General features: G+C 46.9%; 6 protein-coding genes across 6 annotated transcripts; 5 read left to right on the top strand and 1 right to left on the bottom strand.

The window, feature by feature from the left end:
• The first annotated feature begins 141 nt into the window (after positions 1–141).
• On the top strand, positions 142–2450 carry N7455_000740 (NCA2 family protein). The gene is made up of 4 exons (XM_040958023.2): positions 142–309; positions 377–1900; positions 1962–2087; positions 2158–2450. Exons 1-4 carry the CDS (start codon positions 293–295, stop codon positions 2393–2395), a joined length of 1905 nt encoding a protein of 634 aa, XP_040811565.2. The 5' UTR covers positions 142–292; the 3' UTR covers positions 2396–2450.
• Positions 2451–2633: 183 nt separating this feature from the next.
• srgA (Rab family GTPase srgA) lies at positions 2634–4047 on the top strand. The gene is made up of 3 exons (XM_040958111.2): positions 2634–3055; positions 3127–3394; positions 3462–4047. Exons 1-3 carry the CDS (start codon positions 3026–3028, stop codon positions 3782–3784), a joined length of 621 nt encoding a protein of 206 aa, XP_040811523.1. The 5' UTR covers positions 2634–3025; the 3' UTR covers positions 3785–4047.
• Positions 4048–4552: 505 nt separating this feature from the next.
• Positions 4553–6870, top strand: N7455_000738 (putative AAA family ATPase; the record flags this gene model as incomplete). Its single annotated transcript, XM_065603861.1, has 2 exons — positions 4553–6085; positions 6154–6870. The coding sequence occupies 2 exons, from the start codon at positions 4553–4555 to the stop codon at positions 6868–6870; spliced, it is 2250 nt and encodes a 749-aa protein (XP_065462352.1).
• Positions 6871–7184: 314 nt separating this feature from the next.
• Positions 7185–8212, top strand: N7455_000737 (RNA-binding protein with serine-rich domain 1; the record flags this gene model as incomplete). Its single annotated transcript, XM_065603860.1, has 3 exons — positions 7185–7481; positions 7579–7684; positions 7743–8212. 3 exons carry the CDS (start codon positions 7185–7187, stop codon positions 8210–8212), a joined length of 873 nt encoding a protein of 290 aa, XP_065462351.1.
• Positions 8213–8534: 322 nt separating this feature from the next.
• Positions 8535–17368, bottom strand: atrA (protein kinase MEC1; the record flags this gene model as incomplete). Its single annotated transcript, XM_040958108.2, has 25 exons — positions 8535–8726; positions 8788–8906; positions 8963–9135; positions 9236–9358; positions 9414–9502; positions 9560–9684; positions 9735–9932; positions 9984–10275; positions 10334–10528; positions 10578–10677; positions 10743–10904; positions 10959–11051; positions 11106–11203; positions 11252–11558; positions 11614–12082; positions 12142–12682; positions 12749–13978; positions 14029–14274; positions 14329–14808; positions 14891–14987; positions 15048–15200; positions 15259–15657; positions 15715–16013; positions 16069–16733; positions 16789–17368. The coding sequence occupies 25 exons, from the start codon at positions 17366–17368 to the stop codon at positions 8535–8537; spliced, it is 7425 nt and encodes a 2474-aa protein (XP_040811486.2).
• Positions 17369–17776: 408 nt separating this feature from the next.
• Positions 17777–18795, top strand: N7455_000735 (nucleoside deaminase; the record flags this gene model as incomplete). Its single annotated transcript, XM_040958057.2, has 5 exons — positions 17777–18088; positions 18141–18245; positions 18297–18505; positions 18558–18655; positions 18713–18795. The coding sequence occupies 5 exons, from the start codon at positions 17777–17779 to the stop codon at positions 18793–18795; spliced, it is 807 nt and encodes a 268-aa protein (XP_040811564.2).
• Positions 18796–18897: the final 102 nt, after the last annotated feature.

The following is an 18897-nucleotide window of genomic DNA, read 5'->3' as shown; positions in this document are numbered from 1 at the left end:
AATAGGAATAAAATAGGAATAAAGTAAATAAAAAAGTACTTTGTAATCTTATGACCCCGTGACTCAGTATGTTCTCTACCGTGTAGGCTCAAGTACAGTTTGTACAGTTTGCATTGTGTGGATTCATTTTTTTGTTGATAGGTTTGCATTGTTTGCATTGTTTACCCTTTTGCATGACGACATCAACCTTAATCCTGCAACTGTTATTCCCTACACTATCCCATACCTCTCTAGGTGCTATGGTCGGCTTTTGAGGGTAGCTGTACCTCATACCCATTGGAAGATCTTGGGGATGTCTGTCATACGAGAGTGAGTGTGACACAATTTCTGGAAAAGCAAAAACGTTGTACTCAAATTGGTTTTCTTTTCTTTACAGAACTGTTTGTGGCGTCAACACTCAGCTTGATCGCCTTCAGCAACAGATCTCAAGCCCAGAGAGACTAGGGGCTACGGATTTATCCAATGAATCTCTTGAGTCAATTGGCCAATTGCAAGATCTCATCAACTCCATTTCGGTGACTTCCAAGACCCAATCCCTTCTACCTCCCAGTCGGTTGGCAGATTTACTTTCGGGTACTTTCTCTCGTCTCCAAGTACAGACCACTCTCCGTGGGGGAAATACTGCACAACTCTCGGATCATGTATGGATAGTGGCCGCAAAGGCTGCCATTCAGGTATCGGGACTGATCATGAACACCCTTCTGGATCAAACACTTCAACTGCACGATGAGACCTATTACTGGGGTGAGATGCTGGGATCTATCTGGTATAGTGGTCTGTATACCGTTCAGAAATCTCCAGCGCAATTCTGCCGGTGGACGAAGAATGCATATGTCGCCCAAACCCGTCAAGCAGCCCCATCCATCACTACCAGGTGGTCCCAATTTTACCAGATTGCCTGCCAAAGTGCTTGGAGACTCGGAGGACACTCCATACACGCCAATTTTCTATCCCCAATTAGATCATCCCGCGCAGAAATGCGACAGAGACGAGACTTGCTCCTGAAAATGAAAGACCTCCATACCAGCAGCCTGGGCCTTCTAATGGAGGGATGGCATCTTTTCGAAGGGAATGACTCCACGAATATAAGCCCCGGGACTATCAACACCCAATGGTGCGATGCTGTTCACAGAGCAGTGGTTCTAATCGAAGCCATTTTTCATCATATAGCACTTGAGCCTAGCACTCACGAATTGGAACAGGGGGTCTTCGCCACTCTGGAGAGGGATATTGACAACATTGGAACCCGCACACAAGGGGAGAATCCCGTGCATAAACCTTTGGACTTAATCGAGCGACTTGTGCATGTTCTTCGAAAGAAGTTGCCGAACCATACCACCTCAATGTCATTATTTATTCGTCGCCACGGGCGCCCTTCATGCATAGTTCGCTATTGGTTACCGGTCTCAGTCGCTCTCCTTTCAGGAAGTGTATCAATGAGGTTTTTGGCCAACCGACAAGAGGAAATCATTCAGTCGATTGTCGATATCGGCTCCACCACGATCGATTTCTGGGGTAATTGGGTTGTACACCCAATCCGAAAACTCATTGGGACGATCAGACATGACGAAAAAAGCGAGATTGCGATAATGAGCAAGAACAGCCTGCTGGCTGATCGGGCGAGCCTAGAGAGAATGGTAGTGGACTTTGTTCGCGATCGCCCGGATCTTCACCAGGGTGTGGTGGCAGATACCACCGCCATCGTTAATTCTGTCAAGGAGGGTGATTTGACTCCCGTTCTGAAGGCATATGAAAGGGACCTGCGGTCACCATTCGTTGGAACCGTCAGAGGCGATCTCATCCGTGCCCTTTTGATTCAGATCCAGAAGACGAAAGTCGACGTGGAAATTGCCATCAGTGGTATCGATGCTTTGCTGAAGAGCCAGGAGCTTGTATTTGGGTATGTCAAGTCTCCTTCATCCCCCCTTTTTTTTGCTTTTCTAACCATTAATATCGTTTAGATTTGTTGGGTTGACTCCTGGGATCTTGGTTTCCTTTGCAACTATGAGGTGGCTAGGTGGTCTTCTCGGTAGCCGACGAGGAATGCGAAAGGGCAAGCAGCGACATGAACTGAGACGTGGATTGCGGTATGATACTCGATACTCTCAAACTGGTGTACAACTCTTCATAAGGCCAATTCTGATACTTTACATGCAGAAATGTGGCCCGCATTTTGACTTCTTCTGCGGTTTTATCCAATGGGACTGTCGCCTACAAGGACTCTGGGCAATTGATCTGTGAGGCAGAGGCTCTTCTTCAACACATGAAGATAATTTCTGGAAGCATGCAGTACGAAGAGTTCCGAGAAGACATCCAAGATCTCTTGAATGTTCAGAATGGAGTGGACAAGCAACTTCGCGTGATCGAAAGGATGAGATGGGCGTATTTCCAATAGGAGTTGGTGGAGGAAATACCTGATATACTACGTGTTAGCATACATTAAATCATTCAATATTATAGATATGTACGCAAATCATTGATGTCTGCTCTAAATTATGTCAATATCAATATACAATATAGGTCCAACCCTGGAGGTAGTTAGTAGTTAGTAGTTAGGTGTTATCCCGGAATTGCTTACATAACATACCGAGATCCTCCTTACCGTACCGTCATCACCTCCACTCCGTAGGTGGTGCATCGCTCTACCTCCTTTCCCATAAAACACTCCAAAATCTTTAGCTCATGTATGCTTGATTGTGGATCTCTGCTTGAAGTCTACCATTCCTTCATATTACTGCCTTTTTATCAGCTTGGGCGGATCGGTTCCAGCATTTGACAAAGCTCCTGATAAGTTCTCGGCGTTGGGAAAACCATCAACCTAAACTACCTGATTGCTCCGATTCATCCTGCAGCAGCATCTACCTTTTCCGCTTTACCCCAAACCACTTTATTGAAAAAAACCAAAAACCAAACCCCTCGTCACCCGATTTGACGAATCTCCGGATCACGTCGGTCTCCTATCCATCTTCCACGGTGCTACTAGCTTCCGCGCTTAACTTCTACCCAAATATCGCCATAATCCATAATGGCTGGAACACGGAATTATGATTTCCTGGTTAGTATCCATGGCCGTTCAAATTTAACGACTTTCCCCACAAAGCCCCGACAGTGTTAACTTTGTCCTAGATTAAACTGTTGTTGATCGGGGACTCGGGCGTGGGTAAATCATGTTGTCTGTTGCGATTCAGCGAAGACTCCTTTACCCCATCATTCATCACCACAATCGGGATTGACTTCAAAATTCGTACGATCGAGTTGGACGGCAAGAGGGTGAAGTTGCAAATCTGGGACACTGCAGGTCAGGAGCGCTTTCGCACTATCACGACGGCATACTACCGAGGTGCCATGGGTATTCTGCTGGTCTACGACGTGACAGATGAACGATCATTCCAAAGTATGACTTCTTTTCCCTTCTCCTAATCCGCGGGATGTGTCTGACTTTCTTTCTTCTTTCTTTTAAGACATTCGGACCTGGTTTTCAAACGTTGAGCAACATGCCAGTGAAGGTGTACACAAGATCCTCATTGGAAATAAGTGTGACTGGGAAGAAAAAAGGGCAGTCTCTACCGAACAAGGCCAGCAGCTCGCTGATGAACTCGGTATTCCCTTCCTCGAGGTTTCGGCCAAGAACAACATCAACATCGAGAAGGCGTTCTACAGCCTTGCATCGGATATCAAGAAAGGGATGGACACTTCCAAGACCGAGCAATCTGGTTCTCAGGGCGTTAATATAGACCAGCAAGGTTCCGGTCCGAATGGCAACTCTGGGGGCAAGTGTTGTTAGTTGCTGTATCACTACCCTTTTGTCTTTTCCCCATGATCTCCCTTGTCGCCGTGTTTAAGCTACCACCTGTTTCTTATTTACCCCCTCTCTTTTCTTTTCCGTATCTCGTTTTTGTTTTGCCCGCTACATTATCATGTGCCAAGATCTGAATGTCCAAGTTTTATGCCCAAACAGTTGGCGCCTATGGACATTCGAGTATCATACAAATTTGTCCATATCCTATGATACCTTGACGTAGTGTCTATACCTTTTTTTTTTATATACCTGATTCTCTCATTTGTAGGTATACATGTAGTTACATATGTACTCCGTACAATGTAGTGATATCCGGGTGACCCACTTTTCTTTCAATCTTTCTTTTCTCCTCTCGTCTCTTCTCTTTTCTTTTCTTTCCCTTTGGGATAATCTTAATGGTTTCTTTCCCTTTCCTCTTCTCAATAGACTAAATCTTCAAGTCTTGTTTGAACACAATCGGGAGAATCCTGTTCAATTTCACCGTCCCCCGGGAGTTGCCCCTCCTCCCTCCCCCCCACCAAAAACTCTGGAAAATATTCGGACAGGATATTCTCTACGAATTTCAGTGTTGAGAGGTCTCATGCAGTAAAATTTTCGTCTATGATCTCAAGCTTCTAACATATCCGACACAGAAAGAGAGAGAGAGAACCAAAAAGAAGAAGAAGAAGAAGAAGAAGAAGAAGAAGAAAAAAAAGACAGGATTTCCGAGAATATCAACTTTCTTGCAAACACGTCAAGGTCCTTTTTCATATCATGTCTGACCCTCGCAGTTTCACTGCTCGTCCACTGTCAAAGCAGCAGGCACGGAAGGACTTCAAAGATGCATTTCGTGTCTATCTATCTTCCTCTTCGCTAGCTGCTCTGAGGCTTCAAACAGAGAGCATTTGCACACTGAGGCAAGGCGATGGACCGCCACAGACTGCCATAGCATGGTACGCCTCAGAGAACATCCAGAGCACAGTCATGCAAATATCAAGGACGATGCAAGAATGCTATGATATCAAGATCGGAGAGAAAGTTTCTATCACCAGGGCTGAAGGCCCCCTAGAAGATATCGATGTGGTGACATTGGAGGACTGTTCAGATCCCGATAAAATTGCCAAACATGGCTCAATTTCAGAAAGTGACAGATCGCACTGGGAATGGGCCCTAGATGAGAAGCTTCTCCGATGCGGCTGTTTGACGACGGGGTTGACTTTTGAGCTGGAGCTCAGGGGCCAACCCAGGAGTTTTCGAGTGGTTAATATTCATTCACAGAACCCTCGCTCTAGTCATACCCTTTTTCAATTCACAGAGTCCTCAAAGGTTTCCCTTGGCCCAGTCACAGAAAGAAAAGAAGAAAAGACTTCAGGCATAGCGGTGCAATCGACTGGCCTTGGAGGCCTCTCCCGCCAGATTGACGACATCAATGAAAGCTTGTCTGATTTTAACATTGATCCACGGAAGCCCGCAATGCCACCATTCTACGAGAACAGCCGAGGAATTTTACTTTATGGACCAAAGGGGACTGGCAAAACAAGTCTTCTAGAACAGATCGAGAAGGCTGGCTGGAAGCAAACATTCAAAGTTGGCATGTCAACTTTGGGGAGAAGTATCAATGAGGGCGAGCTTAAGCTACGCAATATCTTCCAGGAGGCGGCTCGCTCTAACCCCAGTGTGATCATTATCGACCAGTTGGAGTTTATTGCCCCCAAGCGAACCTCGATTGAGTCCCAGTCCCTTGCATCTGTTCTTTGCGAGAATCTAGATGCTATCCGAAATACATCGATCCTCGTGGTGGCCGCGACAAGACACCCCAATCAGGTCGATGACGCCCTCAGAACGCCCCATCGACTTGGCACAGAAATTGAGATCCAAGTCCCTACCGCTCAGGACCGAGCTGAAATACTACATGCCATTCGTGGGCCAGTATCTGCCGGTTTGACCGACGAGCTGGTAGAGCTAGTAGCAGAAAAGACACACGGATACGTTGGAGCTGACCTTTTCGCTCTTCTGCAATTGGTCTGTCGCAAAGCCCGACAACGACAACTGTTGGACCAAAATTCCACAGCCATACCAGCCACCCCAGTCGACCCATATAGCTGGCACCATGGAGGTTCTATCGATGATGAATTGACCATCTCATTGGAGATACAAGAAACCGACATTCTGCTTTCCCTGCAGGAAATCCGTCCCACGGCCATGCGGGAAGTATTCTTGGAAACCCCAAAGGTGAGATGGTCAGATATCGGTGGACAGCATGATATCAAAAAACGCCTCCAACAAGCCGTTGAGCGACCCTTGAAGGTATGATCTGTATTCCAAATCCCACAGAGCCCTTGCCTTGAAGACTAATTTTCTTTCAAAATCCCTAGTATCCTCAACGGATGCGCAGACTTAACGTGAATAGCAAAAAGGGCGTTTTACTTTACGGGCCGCCGGGTTGTTCCAAGACACTGACAGTCAAAGCCTTAGCCACGGAGGCGGGGTTGAACTTCCTGGCAGTCAAGGGCGCAGAGATTCTCAGCATGTACGTTGGAGAGTCTGAACGATCATTGAGGGAGATCTTCAGAAAGGCCCGGGCAGCACGACCAAGCATCATATTCTTCGATGAGATTGATGCCATTGCTGCTCGGCGCAGCAGTAGTTCGGGAGGAGTCAATGTTCTTACGACTCTGCTAAATGAAATGGACGGTATCGAGGAGCTCCGAAATGTCTTGGTCATTGCCGCAACAAACAAGCCCGATGTCTTAGACCCTGCATTGATGCGACCTGGACGATTGGACAATATCCTTTATATTGGCCCTCCGGACTTTGAGGCCCGCAGGGAAATCCTACGCATTTGGGCCCATAAGTCTGTGGTGAACCCAGACGTCGACATGGATAATCTTGCATCTCTGACTGAGGGATATTCTGGTGCCGAGATTGTGAGCATCTGTGAAACTGCCGGAGATGCAGCACTTGATGAGGAGGAGGAAACACAACAGGAGCAAGATGTGCAGTGGAAGCACTTTGAATATGCACTAGGACAAGTGCGGCGGCAAATCACGGATACTGTCATCGAAGAGTATGAGAGATGGAGAGAGGGCTAGAAGTAAATACCTACATATGTAGATTTTGCTGTATAATAAAAGTTATAGGTTCTTGAAGTCAGTTGAAGTCAGTTGAAGTGCGTATAAAGTGTCCCTAGGTGATTACCGAATTAGGTTAGTGCCAAATAACCCTTCCCTCAACCTCTCTCTCTCTCTCTCTCTCTTGGCACAGTATTCCGAATCCTCCCTTTCTTCCTCTTCTTGATTTTCCTATTTCAGTTCTTCCTTCTCTGGAGCTGCTTATTCTACATCTCCAATCTGTACCACTTGAAGCCCTGGGATCTATCTGGCGCGCCGTGCGCTGAATCTTCAACATGTCCTTGAGATCACCTCGTGGACAATCACCTCTACGTTCACCGGAACAGGACCGAGCACGCTCACGTTCTTTACATCGTTCGAAACCCCGAAGCGACAGCCCATCCCGAAGCCTCACCCGGAGTCCATCACAAGGACGACGCGATCGCTATCGTTCAAAAACCCGATCCCGATCCCGATCTCCCTCTCGTGGCAGAACCCGATCTCGCAGTCGCAGTCGAGGTGGTCGCCGTTACAATAGCCGGAGCGAAAGTCGCTCACTTACTCCCAACCCTAGCCCTCCAAGAAGTTCCAAGGTAAGTGCCAGTCTAATCCTGCCGTGCTATAGCCATCCGCCTAGTGGTAGCCACCATATCTACGAACTTAGAGCTGACTTTCACTTCTTCTCAACAGATCGTGGTAGAAAAATTGACCAAAAATGTCACAGAAAGTCACATCCGAGAGATCTTCGGGGGATTTGGAGAGATCGAGTATCTCGATCTTCCAATCAACAAAGCTTGTAAGACTCGATTTTGACTCGCACTTCGAGATTTATCTGCCTCCTAACACCATTACAGTCATGACAAATAGGGGGACTGCGTATATCCTTTACTACGACCCCGCTGACGCAGAGGCAGCCATTGCCCACATGCATGAGGCTCAACTTGACGGGGCCATCCTAAATGTCTCAATCGTTCTCCCTCGCCGCAAATTCTCGCGCTCGCCACCCCCCGCGTCAATTCGAGGGAATGGTGGTCGCTCTAGATACGGCCGAGGACCATATGCAGGCCCGTCATCTCCTCCCAGACGACACGGAGGCGGTCGACCTACAGAACGCCATGACATTTATCGGCCCCAGACTGCATCAAGATCACGATCTCCTATTCGCTCTCGCTCATACTCTCGATCTCGCTCACCACCACCCCGCAGAGGTAGCCCTCGCACAGACTCGCGGCATCACCGACGCCGGAGCCCAAGCTACAGCAGCTATGGTTACAGCAGTCGAAGTCGCAGTCCAAACCGTAACCGAGGCCACAATCGAAACTAAAAACCGAGAATTTTTGTGGTCTCGTGTCTTGCTGTGTATTTGTTCAGCCCTAGCGATGGATTGCGCGTGGTCTTCGGTGCGGGCAACTGAATTTATCTCACGACATCCAAAATAGCTAGTTCTACTGCTACTTTTAATGTAAGGATCACGAAGATTTTGCGACCCCCTCCTGGGTAGTAAGTACAGATACTCAGTTGTTGAGAAGTAGGATAGACCTTATTAGGTAGTAGATGAAACAGCGGTAGGAATAAAGATAACAAGGATGGAATAACTACAGCTTCCCATGCACTTGAATGGAATGTATGACCAAAAGAAAAAGAAATCAGAAGAACGAACACCATCCGATGTACATTGACGCCAGTTTCTTCTTATCCGTTGCTTGTATGATCAATTCATCCACCTGACCATCCACCGAAAGTGCAATGGGCTGCTTAGACATGAAGCCCCGGAGTTTGTTTCGAACATCTTCCAAAACACCAGCCGGTGTGTCCGGGACATTCACATGGGTGCGACGCTGAGGTAAAGAGACTTGTTAGGAGGTGCCTTGTTGGATACTGCAGTTGAAATGTACTCACTCTCTTCCCAATGAAATCGGTTGTTGGGTCATGTAAAAACGTCTCGAGTACGGTCATCAAGGCATCCTCGTTTTGTCGCAGTAGGCTGAGCGTAATTTCACAAGTCCTTCTGAACGGACCTATACAGCATGGAGATTAGCGTGAGAGTAAACATCGAGGATATCTTCCAACTAACCATTGTACCCGTAGGCCCCAAAGGCATCGATCATGTTATGAGTCAATCGGAATGGTACCACCTCGGGCTTTTCAAACGTTTGACCCTTGTCAAAGAGACAGTTGAAATCAACATGTAAGAGACCGCCTGTTCCTTCTTCAAATGAAAGGTTTTCGCCATGTCGATCGCCCAGACTTTGTATAGAAAAGAGAACTAGTTAACATGATGGAACTTAGGGTATCAGGCGAAAGCAGATCAAGAGCCCTCAAAACATTAGACGGTGAGAGAACATACCCAAGAACATATCCCACCATTGACATCACAGCAGAAGACCGTGTATATCTCAGCCTCGCTGTAAACCATGCCTCTGTTTCAGGAAACATCTCGATGAACCACTCATGAAGAACCGGCGGGAGCCTGCAACTTTGTCAGTATAATGGACTCACGGGTGATATTGACACGGAAGATTTACTTGGCCAGAACGTTAGTGGTAAATAAGGGCAACTTGGCGAATGATCGATCAGCGCAAATTTCGTTCAGATCATGCCTGATCTCGTTGTACTATTGCACACGTTAATAACACAGCGCTGGGTATTGTATTAGATGTGGTGTACCTACGTTTGGTGAAATGCCTCTTTCGCGCAGCAACTTGATGACGATCTCTCTCAGTGTGCGGAGGTTATCAACCCATTCAATAAGACCGCATTCCTCGTTGAGAGGTGTGACAGCGTACGTTTTGATATCTGTTCAGGGTCAGCCTTTGAAATGCCCCAAAGTTCAGCAAATCACTTACACATGCGCCGCTTGCTTGATTCGACATCTCTCTTTAGGAACCGGTTGATCATGTTGTTAAATTCCATGAGACGTTGATCCTTGCGCAAATCGTCTTTGGGCTTGCAAAGCGCATTATAGATCTTCCCATCAGATCCCCGCAGGCTAATTTTGCGTGGCTTTTGAAGCGAATTCAAAATCTGTGCTTCGTCCAAAACAGCTAATTTCGGTTAGCTCGTCTCTGAGAGAATAGGGAGTCGATAATTCGTACCCTCAATGGTTGTTGGATCCCGGGGGAAGGCCCTGAAGCCTTTGATGTATTCGATGTTCTGACTGGCAGGGAGACTTGGGATCAACATTGCTTGGAAAGGCACCACTAATCGGCATGGCGCAACTTTATGATTAAACCCTAGATGGCGGCCGAGTTGAACTCGAGATGACTTTTCCTCTACCGGAGCAAGGCAGAGTTGGAGCAGTTCTTCTGAGAACTTTGTACCTTGAGTGATCATGCGACGGATCTCAGACGCCGTTGAGGATTCTCCCTTTGACTTGTTACCGTAGTCCTGAAAGAAAGAAAAAAGGTAAGTCTCTCGTACTCTGTTTTAAACGGACGATACTTACTATGATCTTCTGTAGGCAATTATATCCCCTTTTAGCTCGCTCCTTGTTGGACGACTTGACAACGGCAAGGACTGTCCAGAGACCTTGCTGTGGGAAGTTGTGAACCGCCTTAGCTACAATCCGCGTCAACAGATCATAAACTGTGATGTTAGGGTGACAGATCCTGGCAACCACTTGGGGTAGGATTGTGAACAACTGCAACTGTTAGTTAGCTATCCGGGGAAATCACATATCTTAAACTCACCAGAGCCGCTTGCAAGCGTTTGTCGATGAATTTCTTCAGTTGCGCATGCATCTCATCGAGGCTCTTCTTCCGTTGCGCTTGTGTATGCTTTTGAAAATCCCTAGTGTGGTGAATCGATCATTAGCAAATGCTTACCAGTGCCCACGCCAGTAATCTCTTTCTTACTCGTTATCGCCCCTCTTTGGATCAATGGGTTGCTCAACAATCGAGGCATGTTCAAGCCAGAGGGTCAGAAGTTTGGGTAGAGTCTGGAAGACATATTTGGTCCCATATGTTAGCGAGCGAAGATAATTGTCAATGACAAGTTTTGTGGCTTCTCCACTCAAGCTGTGTGGTATTGGTCAGTCTCAAGTAGGAAAATGGGAAGTTGGATCGACTGACTATATCTGAGCTTCCTTTCCCATGGGCTTGGCCTTCTCAGACTCCAAAATTTTATTGTAATGCTTCCCCAGGTAATAGTGTGCCCTTTCCCACCTATTTTCCCATTAGAACTGACAGTGTCAAAGCGGTAGTAGTAGTCCAACTTACTTTGGATACAGCTTGATGGCCTCTCGGTATCTCTGTACAATGGCCTGGGAGTGGGTCTGACCAGCCCTGTCCGTCCATTTGGCTAGCATCAGATGAGCCTAGACGGTTAGTATCCTGCTCCATGTGAACTGTGTTGTGCAACTTACGAGAGCAGTAGACTCATTTTGATGCTGCCCACGGCCTGAGAGAAACGACATGGCTTCAATTTCGACTGAAGAAGATGTACTCGGGGTTACTTCGTTGGCAGAAATCGCACCCTCTAGAGTCTGAATGGCCTTTCGATGGTGTCCATCTTTCCAGAGGAGTCGCGCGTGTTCTATGGAAGCAGATCTGTCTTTCAACCGTGCTGCGTTGAGCATCGAGTGATACGCTTGACTGCTGAAATTGCCTTTCCTTGAAAGGCGAGCACTAGTGAGCCATGCTGCGGATATATCAGAATCTGCAAACTCGCCCCTGTGTCGTATTTTTTTTAGCTATCTGTGTCGTGTTTTGTGGACCATGAACTTACGCTAGCTCCATTGTAGCTCGCCTCAATCCTAATAGGTATTGCTTATCGGAAAGGTAGCCACCCAGAACATCCAACCGTCGGTCTAGGGCACCCAACAAGCCCGGGCGCGATTGACCTGATTGTGCTTTGGCAATGGATTCAACCTCCGACAAAGCATGTAAGCGGAGCATATCATCATGGCATGCTTGTAGTGATGCCACCGAATTTGTGGTCAGTGAGCGGGCAACATTGAGCCTGAGCTCGTTGATTTTGTTAGTAAATGACTCGCCTTGCTTTTGACGAAGAGCATCAAGAGCTGAGCCTATCCCAACGTTAAACTCTTCAGTTCCTTGTTTGGCACAAAGGTCAAGATAACCCTCTAGCTTGTCCCATCTGCTCATTATCCACGAGGCTTCAACCGCAAAGGGCAAGAACCGTGAAGCGGCTGACTCATTCTCTTTAAGAACCTCGAAACGAGTGAGAATAGCATCTAGATAAGGGTAAGCAAGAAGATAGAGCATGGAAAGACTGTTTCATGTTTGATCTTACCTTGTTGGCCAGATTCTTTGAGACAGGTCACAAGATTCCATTGCGCATCGACGTTGTCAGGTTCCTTCTCGAGCTGTAGCTCGTACCAACTCTGCGCTGTGGCCCATCTCCCAGCTTTCCGGTGCTCAAGGATCTGCTGGTCAATGTCTAGTGCGGACAAGTGGCTTGAAATGCCTTCAATCCCATCAGGTTCGTCAATCTGGCTATAGATGTCTTGTAACCTTTGGTATAGAGGCTCGAGGCTGGATCTCTCTTGTGATTCTCCGTGGACCTTGGATTTTCGAATGTACTGTTCCCAATGGAAGAGTGCTTTGGAGAATGATTTACATTCAACAGCTCGCTTAGAGATGATCTCGGGCGGTATTGAAGATAAGAGATTTTCGACAGACTTGATCTGCGATGAGTATTTATCAATGAGTGCGTCACGGCTTTGATCTTTATGGGAACGACTCGTTTGGTTGGAATGGTGACTGAGGCCATTGAGATGCTTTTTCTTTCCTTGCAGCCATCTAGACAGGTAGTCTAGCACTTCAAAAACGCTCTACCATCGAAGAAAGGGTCATCGTCAGTATCAGGAAAGCCAGTTCAATTCCACGAGGATTCTCACCTGGCTACTGCTTATGATGGTCTCGCGAGCATTGTTGTTTGTTTCCGGGATAGGATGTGAGAGAACGCTCATCAATTCGTGTTGAAGATTTTGTTGTTCTTGTTCAGTCCCTCCAACGATACGGTTCAGGACTGCAAATGGTAAAAGGAACGAAGAGATGGAAATGTCTTGACCCTTCACAACACGACTCGATATTGAGAAGACCATTTTTGCGTTGTCTCCATTCCCAGTCTGTAGAAGATCTTGCACCAGCGTTCGAAGCCACTCACTGTGAGTCAATTTAGGGGAAAAGAGCGGATAGTTGACCTCAGGATGATTCGTCACAACAGTGACCGTATAGGTGGATGTAAGAAATGGCGTCAGAGTGTTGCGAACACTCTCCGGAAGCTCCATCCAACGTTGATACTTCTCATCGCCTTGTAAATCGCGAGAGCGTTGGGTCAATACCGCATTCAGTTTGCAAAATTTGAGCAGGCCTTGCATCGCCCATGCTAGGAAACCCTGAGCCCTAGTATTGGAAGCAGACAAGAATGCATCAAATAAAACATTCTGGAGGAAGAAAAGAATGAATGCGACTGTCTCTTCCATTCTGTCAAAGTTGGACAAAACAAGTATATCCTTCTTCTCTTTGATTGTTTCAACTCGGTTTGGATCGAGACAGCCGACAAGCCCTAGACATCGAGCCGACAATAAAGTGATGCTGTCTGAGGTGGTACTGAACTTAACACAACAGTCCAACAATGATCTAGTTAGCTGAGCGATCACAGGGTCTGGCTGTTCACTCAGAACAGAGTCATGGAGAAACTCCTCATTTGCTGACAGAAAAGGGGCCAGCTCCATTAGAGCTTGTTCAACAACGGTGGCATTTTCACTCTGGCAGCGACGAATTAACGCCAGAAACTGGCTTCGGACGTCCATTTGGGCTCTCATGTCATTGATCTTGGCATCAAAGGCAGCCATCTCTGGAATGGATGCAAGAGAAGGCATCGTGTTGAAGGTATCTCGTACAAGACTCGAGTGATTAGTCAAGATATGATCGATGAGTTGACATGCGCGGCTCCTACTCCCGTCGGTCAGGTTGTCCCAATATCTGATCACAATCGCTAGCGTTTGATCAATTATTGGCTCAAGGTCCTCTTCGCTAAGAGAACTGATCAATGTCTTCCACGCGGAGAATGCATAATCACACAATCCCTCGATCTCCAGTGCGGATCGAAGACACGCACAAACCTGCAATGTTAGTAACTAAAATTGACTGATTCCCAAGGCTGTACACATACTTGAGGCAATGCACTGCTAACATGACCCTGGGCGATATTGATCATTTCTTCAATGGCTTTGATGTTTCTTCTTTTCTCTGCCAATGTTTGTCTCACTTGGAAGTCGTTAATGGCATTTGCGAATTGTGTGATAATACCGAGAACGTGCTCCTCGATGAAGTGGCTTAGATCCGCTTTCTTCGATGAACTTCCATGTGCAATCTTTCGCGGAACGAACGTGGCTAATCGATGGAGGGCTTGATTGAACTGAAAGGATTATCATTAGCGGTGCAGAAGGGGTGGAAAGATGCAAGAACATACCCTCTCTTTCTTTTGCTCGCCCGCATCACCAAGGCTCTTCAGCAAGTCACAAGCAATGAGAATTGGTTCAATCCGCACCAACTCTGCCAAAGATCGACCCTTGAATGCGGGGTCTATATCTGCCAGAAGAGACATGATCATAGCCTCTGGGTTGTCTGATTGCTGCGATAGGAGGAATGCAAGGATTGCAGCCAGGTTATTCTTCTCCGAGCACACATCAAAAGCCGACTCGCCTTCGGTGCGACTAGCCCCAATTCTGCAAATGATGTCACGTTTTCGTGTCAAAACCAGGTAGGGCAAGACATGAACCTCTGTCAGCCGTAGGAAACCATCAACTTTCATGCCAAGCAAATCACATAGCTGTTCAGCCATATACGGGCGAGATTGGAGGTTCTTGACCACAGTCACCGAAAGGGTCCTCCAGTAAGGCCGAAAGAGACCAGCAGGTGTCAAGGAGAATTGTTGGGCAAGTTTGGAAAGCTAAATTTCAGTGGTAAGCTGTCACCATATCTGTTGAAATGAAGAGCAAAGTAATCGAAAGTAGAGTCTCATGGGTACTCACCTCATTGTAAGCTACGGCGCAGACGTAGGGGTTTGGATGACCAAGGTACTCCAAGAGCCGAAGGAGAATGATGTTCTTCTCTTCATCTTCCGAGACGCTATATACAACAAATCGTGAGCTGAGGTAACAAGATTTAGGGGAGTAGGAAAGAACGCACGTTGCCAGCCCACATAGTGTTATGATACAAGCTTCCTGTAATGGCATATCATCTTTTCCGGAAAGACTTTTGAGCCACTCGAGCACAACAACGAAATTGGCCCGACGGATATCTGTTGGTAGATTTGGGCGCACGAAAGCAACTACGGAATGTCTATATAATGGTGTCAGTATCCAGCGCCAGTGTGCCTTTTAAGGGCTATGGAACGCACCCAGTTGCAACACGCAATTCTCTAATTGAGCTCCGGAGCGAGTGAAGACAGAACTCTCCGGAGGCAGAGTTTGAAATATGCATTTGATTGGAGTTTGGAGCATGCATCAAAATTCTTCTGAGTGCGACCATTGCAGATATCCGAGGACCAGGAGTACGTGTAAGTCTGGGTAGGATGAAATTGAATAGTGACCATATCTCCTCAAATCCGGGATGCTCCTCATTTTCTGCACGATCATTCTGATAATGATCTGTATCGCATGTTTGACAAAAGAGTGTTTCTCGTTTTATGACATCCGAGGGCTTTCTCAAAAGTTTCTCTGTCGTTGCACAGCAAATTTTGCCTAGTATGTCCAATAGCTCGGTTTTTTTAGATTCGGAAAGTCCCTCGTAGGATGTTCTTGTACACGAATAAATCAGCATTTCACGCCTTAAGAGGTATTCGTTGTCCACTCACTGGATAGAGGTGCGCAGATCTGCCATCGTTTTGCCACAGTCAGATTGAAGAATCATTGATATATTACCCACGAGCAAATGAAACAGGCTATGGTTGATAGATCCTGGTGGTAGAGCTGGAAGACACAACCGCTTCGATGCCCGGGCATATTCATTCGGCTCCGCTTGGTGTAAAACCTCGGCTCTCTGAAATGGCGTGTCTGACTCTTCATAAATATCCCCGGGTAAGCCTTTGGGTGGGCACACTTCCAACGGCGATGCTGTATCCAGAAGCAGGGCGTGCAAGGTCTGGAGAGGATTCTAATCTGGTATTAGCTCGGTAACTCACCTGTGCTAGGTATGAGGGAAAGCTTACCCAGAGGCACGACTCAAGGGACTGGAAGCGGGAATTGTCGCCTTTGACTTCTGTCAACACTGGAAGCAGGGTTTCCCTTAATTCCTGCACCAGAGGCTGAGAGGATTTTGCGGTTTCTGTCAAATTGCACAAGAAGCGACTTAGAATGACCTGAACAGAAGGCAACTTCCCTATATTCTCAAGGCTCAAAAAGCCACACAGGCATTGGGACCAAGTAGAAGTCAGGCTCATGTTCGAGAGCAGTCCCGCCAAAGTCGATTCTGGTACGCAGCATCGTTGCAAATATGTCAGATATTGCAGAGCCACGGTTGCATCTTCCGATGTGAGCTGTGCTCCTTTTATTTGCAGCCACTCGATAATGACCTGTCTCAAGCGATGGAAACCATTCAATACCCACGAGAAGTTTTGGCGGAGGATAAAATCATGATGTTTTGCACGGGATTGCATTTCGCCCTTCGGGTTGAACGAATCAAGCAATCGACAGGCCAAGGAGACAGTCTGCGCAAAGCCTGCGAGGGCCGTGTTGCTCTTGAATAATTCAGGGGAGAGACCTAGGTTTTGGGTGTCCTCAATAAGCGATCCATTTGCGGCAGGTATCGACAACCCTCTAAGGCGTGTATCCCAGGGATTGCTACGTTGGAATGTTTCAAGAGAGCACAAAATATCTAGCGAATGTTAATTTGGCCCATGGTTCTATATCATCGGGGGCCAAAAACGGACCTGACGTGCAAGCACGCAGAAATGCAGCAACCGCATAGCTTACAGGCAATGAACGGGCTTGCTTGAACTGAGCGTAAGCTAGGCTCGTGCAAAGAAGTTGGATCTTTTCTCGGACGGTTTCGGATGTCCAGATGGTAGCGAGTCGGATCAGTCGTAGGATTAGCCATGCGAATAGAGGAGCATGTATGTCCTCGCCCAGGATGAGAGGGTCAGAGGCTTCCCACAAAGCTTGTGGAGCCTTTTCAATGCTGGCCTGAATGATGTCTAAGCAGTCGAGGACTTGCCCTTCCAGATCTTGCTCTGGTGTGCTCCCGTTTGGGCTAATCTCCAGACCGGCCTTTAAGACAATGCATATGAGTTTGTTGACATCAGTGACGTCTTCGTCAACGCGTAGTTGACTTTGTATTTCACTAAGAAGTTCCTGGCGAAGCTGTGCAAACGTTTCCCGAGTGAGGTGTGATTCATTTCCCTGGGTTGCAAGATGCGGCACGAAACGCGAAGCAAGGATCGACGAGGCAGGTTCAGCTCTCCAGGCGTTCCCAGGCGCGGTGGCCCGTTCATTCTCTCCCTCGGTTGCCATATGGGACACACATGTTCATAGGACCAGGTTTGAAATTTCAATTCCTCGTGTTTAATCAAGTTTCCGAGGCTGGGTTGTGTTTGTGTGGATGTTTGAAGTGCGCAGATACGCGGAGAGAGTTGATATGTCGATTGACACCTGAGGCATCTAGTATCCACCATCACTCGCATACATTCTGCAATAATCTCAGGCCTTATGATCACTGAATTATGGTTTGTAATATTCTACATATGTAGTAATTGGGCTTATATTTATTATGAGGTTGAGTAAACGGTCCGTGGTGATTTATGGTAAGGTCTTCTAACATACGGAGTACAGAACATTATATGTAGAAAAGATTAAAAAATTAAATAAAAGAATTGAAAAATAAACTAGAAAAATCTAACAGTGAGATAGACTATATTACATATGTATTTCAAACAGATTCAAGAGAAATCCCCCAAGTATGGTGAATCACTCCATTGTATCATAGACCTTGGATCTGTGGCCCAGAGTTGGTCAACCTCACCTTTTGAAATTTCGGGTGCCACTGCTCTTTACCCTCTGACTCCTTCACTTCCTCATAACCATGAGATATCTCACCAGTTACCGGAGTCAACTCATATTGGTCTAAAATATACAAAGAAGAGAAATTTCGAATTGGTTATGGAGTTCAAGGGTGACTCTGTTGTGGCGGAGGATTCGAGACATGGGCATTTCATGAAACAAGCCTTGTTGATGGTATGAAACTTCTCGAACCCGGGGGATCGAAACATGCTCATTCAAATATCAGGGTGAGAAGGCTCTTCAGTCAGGCGAAACCCCCGTTGGTTGTGTTCTGGTGCACAACGATCAAATTGTGGGGTTTGGCATGAACGACACAAACAGATCTATGAATGTCGGTGACTGCTGCAGGTCTCAGTGTGTAGAAACCGCTAACATTCTCTAGGGAACGAGACATGCTGAGTTTATAGCGATTGCAGAGATGCTCCAAAGCTACCCTAGGTCAGCACTGCAATCTACTGATCTTTACGTCACGGTTGAACCCTGTGTGATGTGTGCTTCTGCACTGAAGCAGTACCGCATCCGCAGTGTGTACTTTGGGTGCGCCAATGATCGATTTGGAGGCACTGGAGGTGTTCTTTCATTACACTCCGAGTCAGTGCACCCCAAGAAACACTCTTGATTGTGCAAGGCTAATCCGATATAGTTCCTCAATTGACCCACCATACCCTGTCTACAGTGGACTGTTCGAGAAAGAAGCAATCATGTTGCTCCGTCGGTTCTATATACAGGAGAACGAAAAAGGTAAGGACTTAGGACGCATGAACCTCAAATCTCGATTACCTGCTGATTACATGCCAGCTCCTAACCCTAGACCGAAGAAGAATCGAGAGTTAAACACTAGATTCGAAGACGGCAATGAAGAAGCGCCATCAACCTGGTAGGCCGCAAGAATCGGATTCGGGACGTCTCCAAACATTATTTTACTACGCGATACCTTCAGGGCTAGATTGCATCTGCTTTTGATACAAATGGGAAATCATTAG

Source organism: Penicillium solitum (assembly GCF_028829755.1).
Source record: "Penicillium solitum strain IBT 25940 chromosome Unknown utg000001l_segment0_segment0, whole genome shotgun sequence".
In the NCBI taxonomy this organism is placed as follows: domain Eukaryota; kingdom Fungi; phylum Ascomycota; class Eurotiomycetes; order Eurotiales; family Aspergillaceae; genus Penicillium; species Penicillium solitum.
Note: the sequence above shows the minus strand (reverse complement) of the source record. Positions and strands in the feature narration are given on the sequence as shown.

Coding starts and splice junctions, on each gene's coding strand:
- N7455_000740 (XM_040958023.2), top strand. Junction 1,901..1,961: donor AGCCAGGAGCTTGTATTTGG/GTATGTCAAGTC, acceptor AATATCGTTTAG/ATTTGTTGGGTTGACTCCTG. Junction 2,088..2,157: donor GAACTGAGACGTGGATTGCG/GTATGATACTCG, acceptor CTTTACATGCAG/AAATGTGGCCCGCATTTTGA.
- srgA (XM_040958111.2), top strand. CDS start 3,026: ATGGCTGGAACACGGAATTATGATTTCCTG. Junction 3,056..3,126: donor CACGGAATTATGATTTCCTG/GTTAGTATCCAT, acceptor ACTTTGTCCTAG/ATTAAACTGTTGTTGATCGG. Junction 3,395..3,461: donor AGATGAACGATCATTCCAAA/GTATGACTTCTT, acceptor CTTTCTTTTAAG/ACATTCGGACCTGGTTTTCA.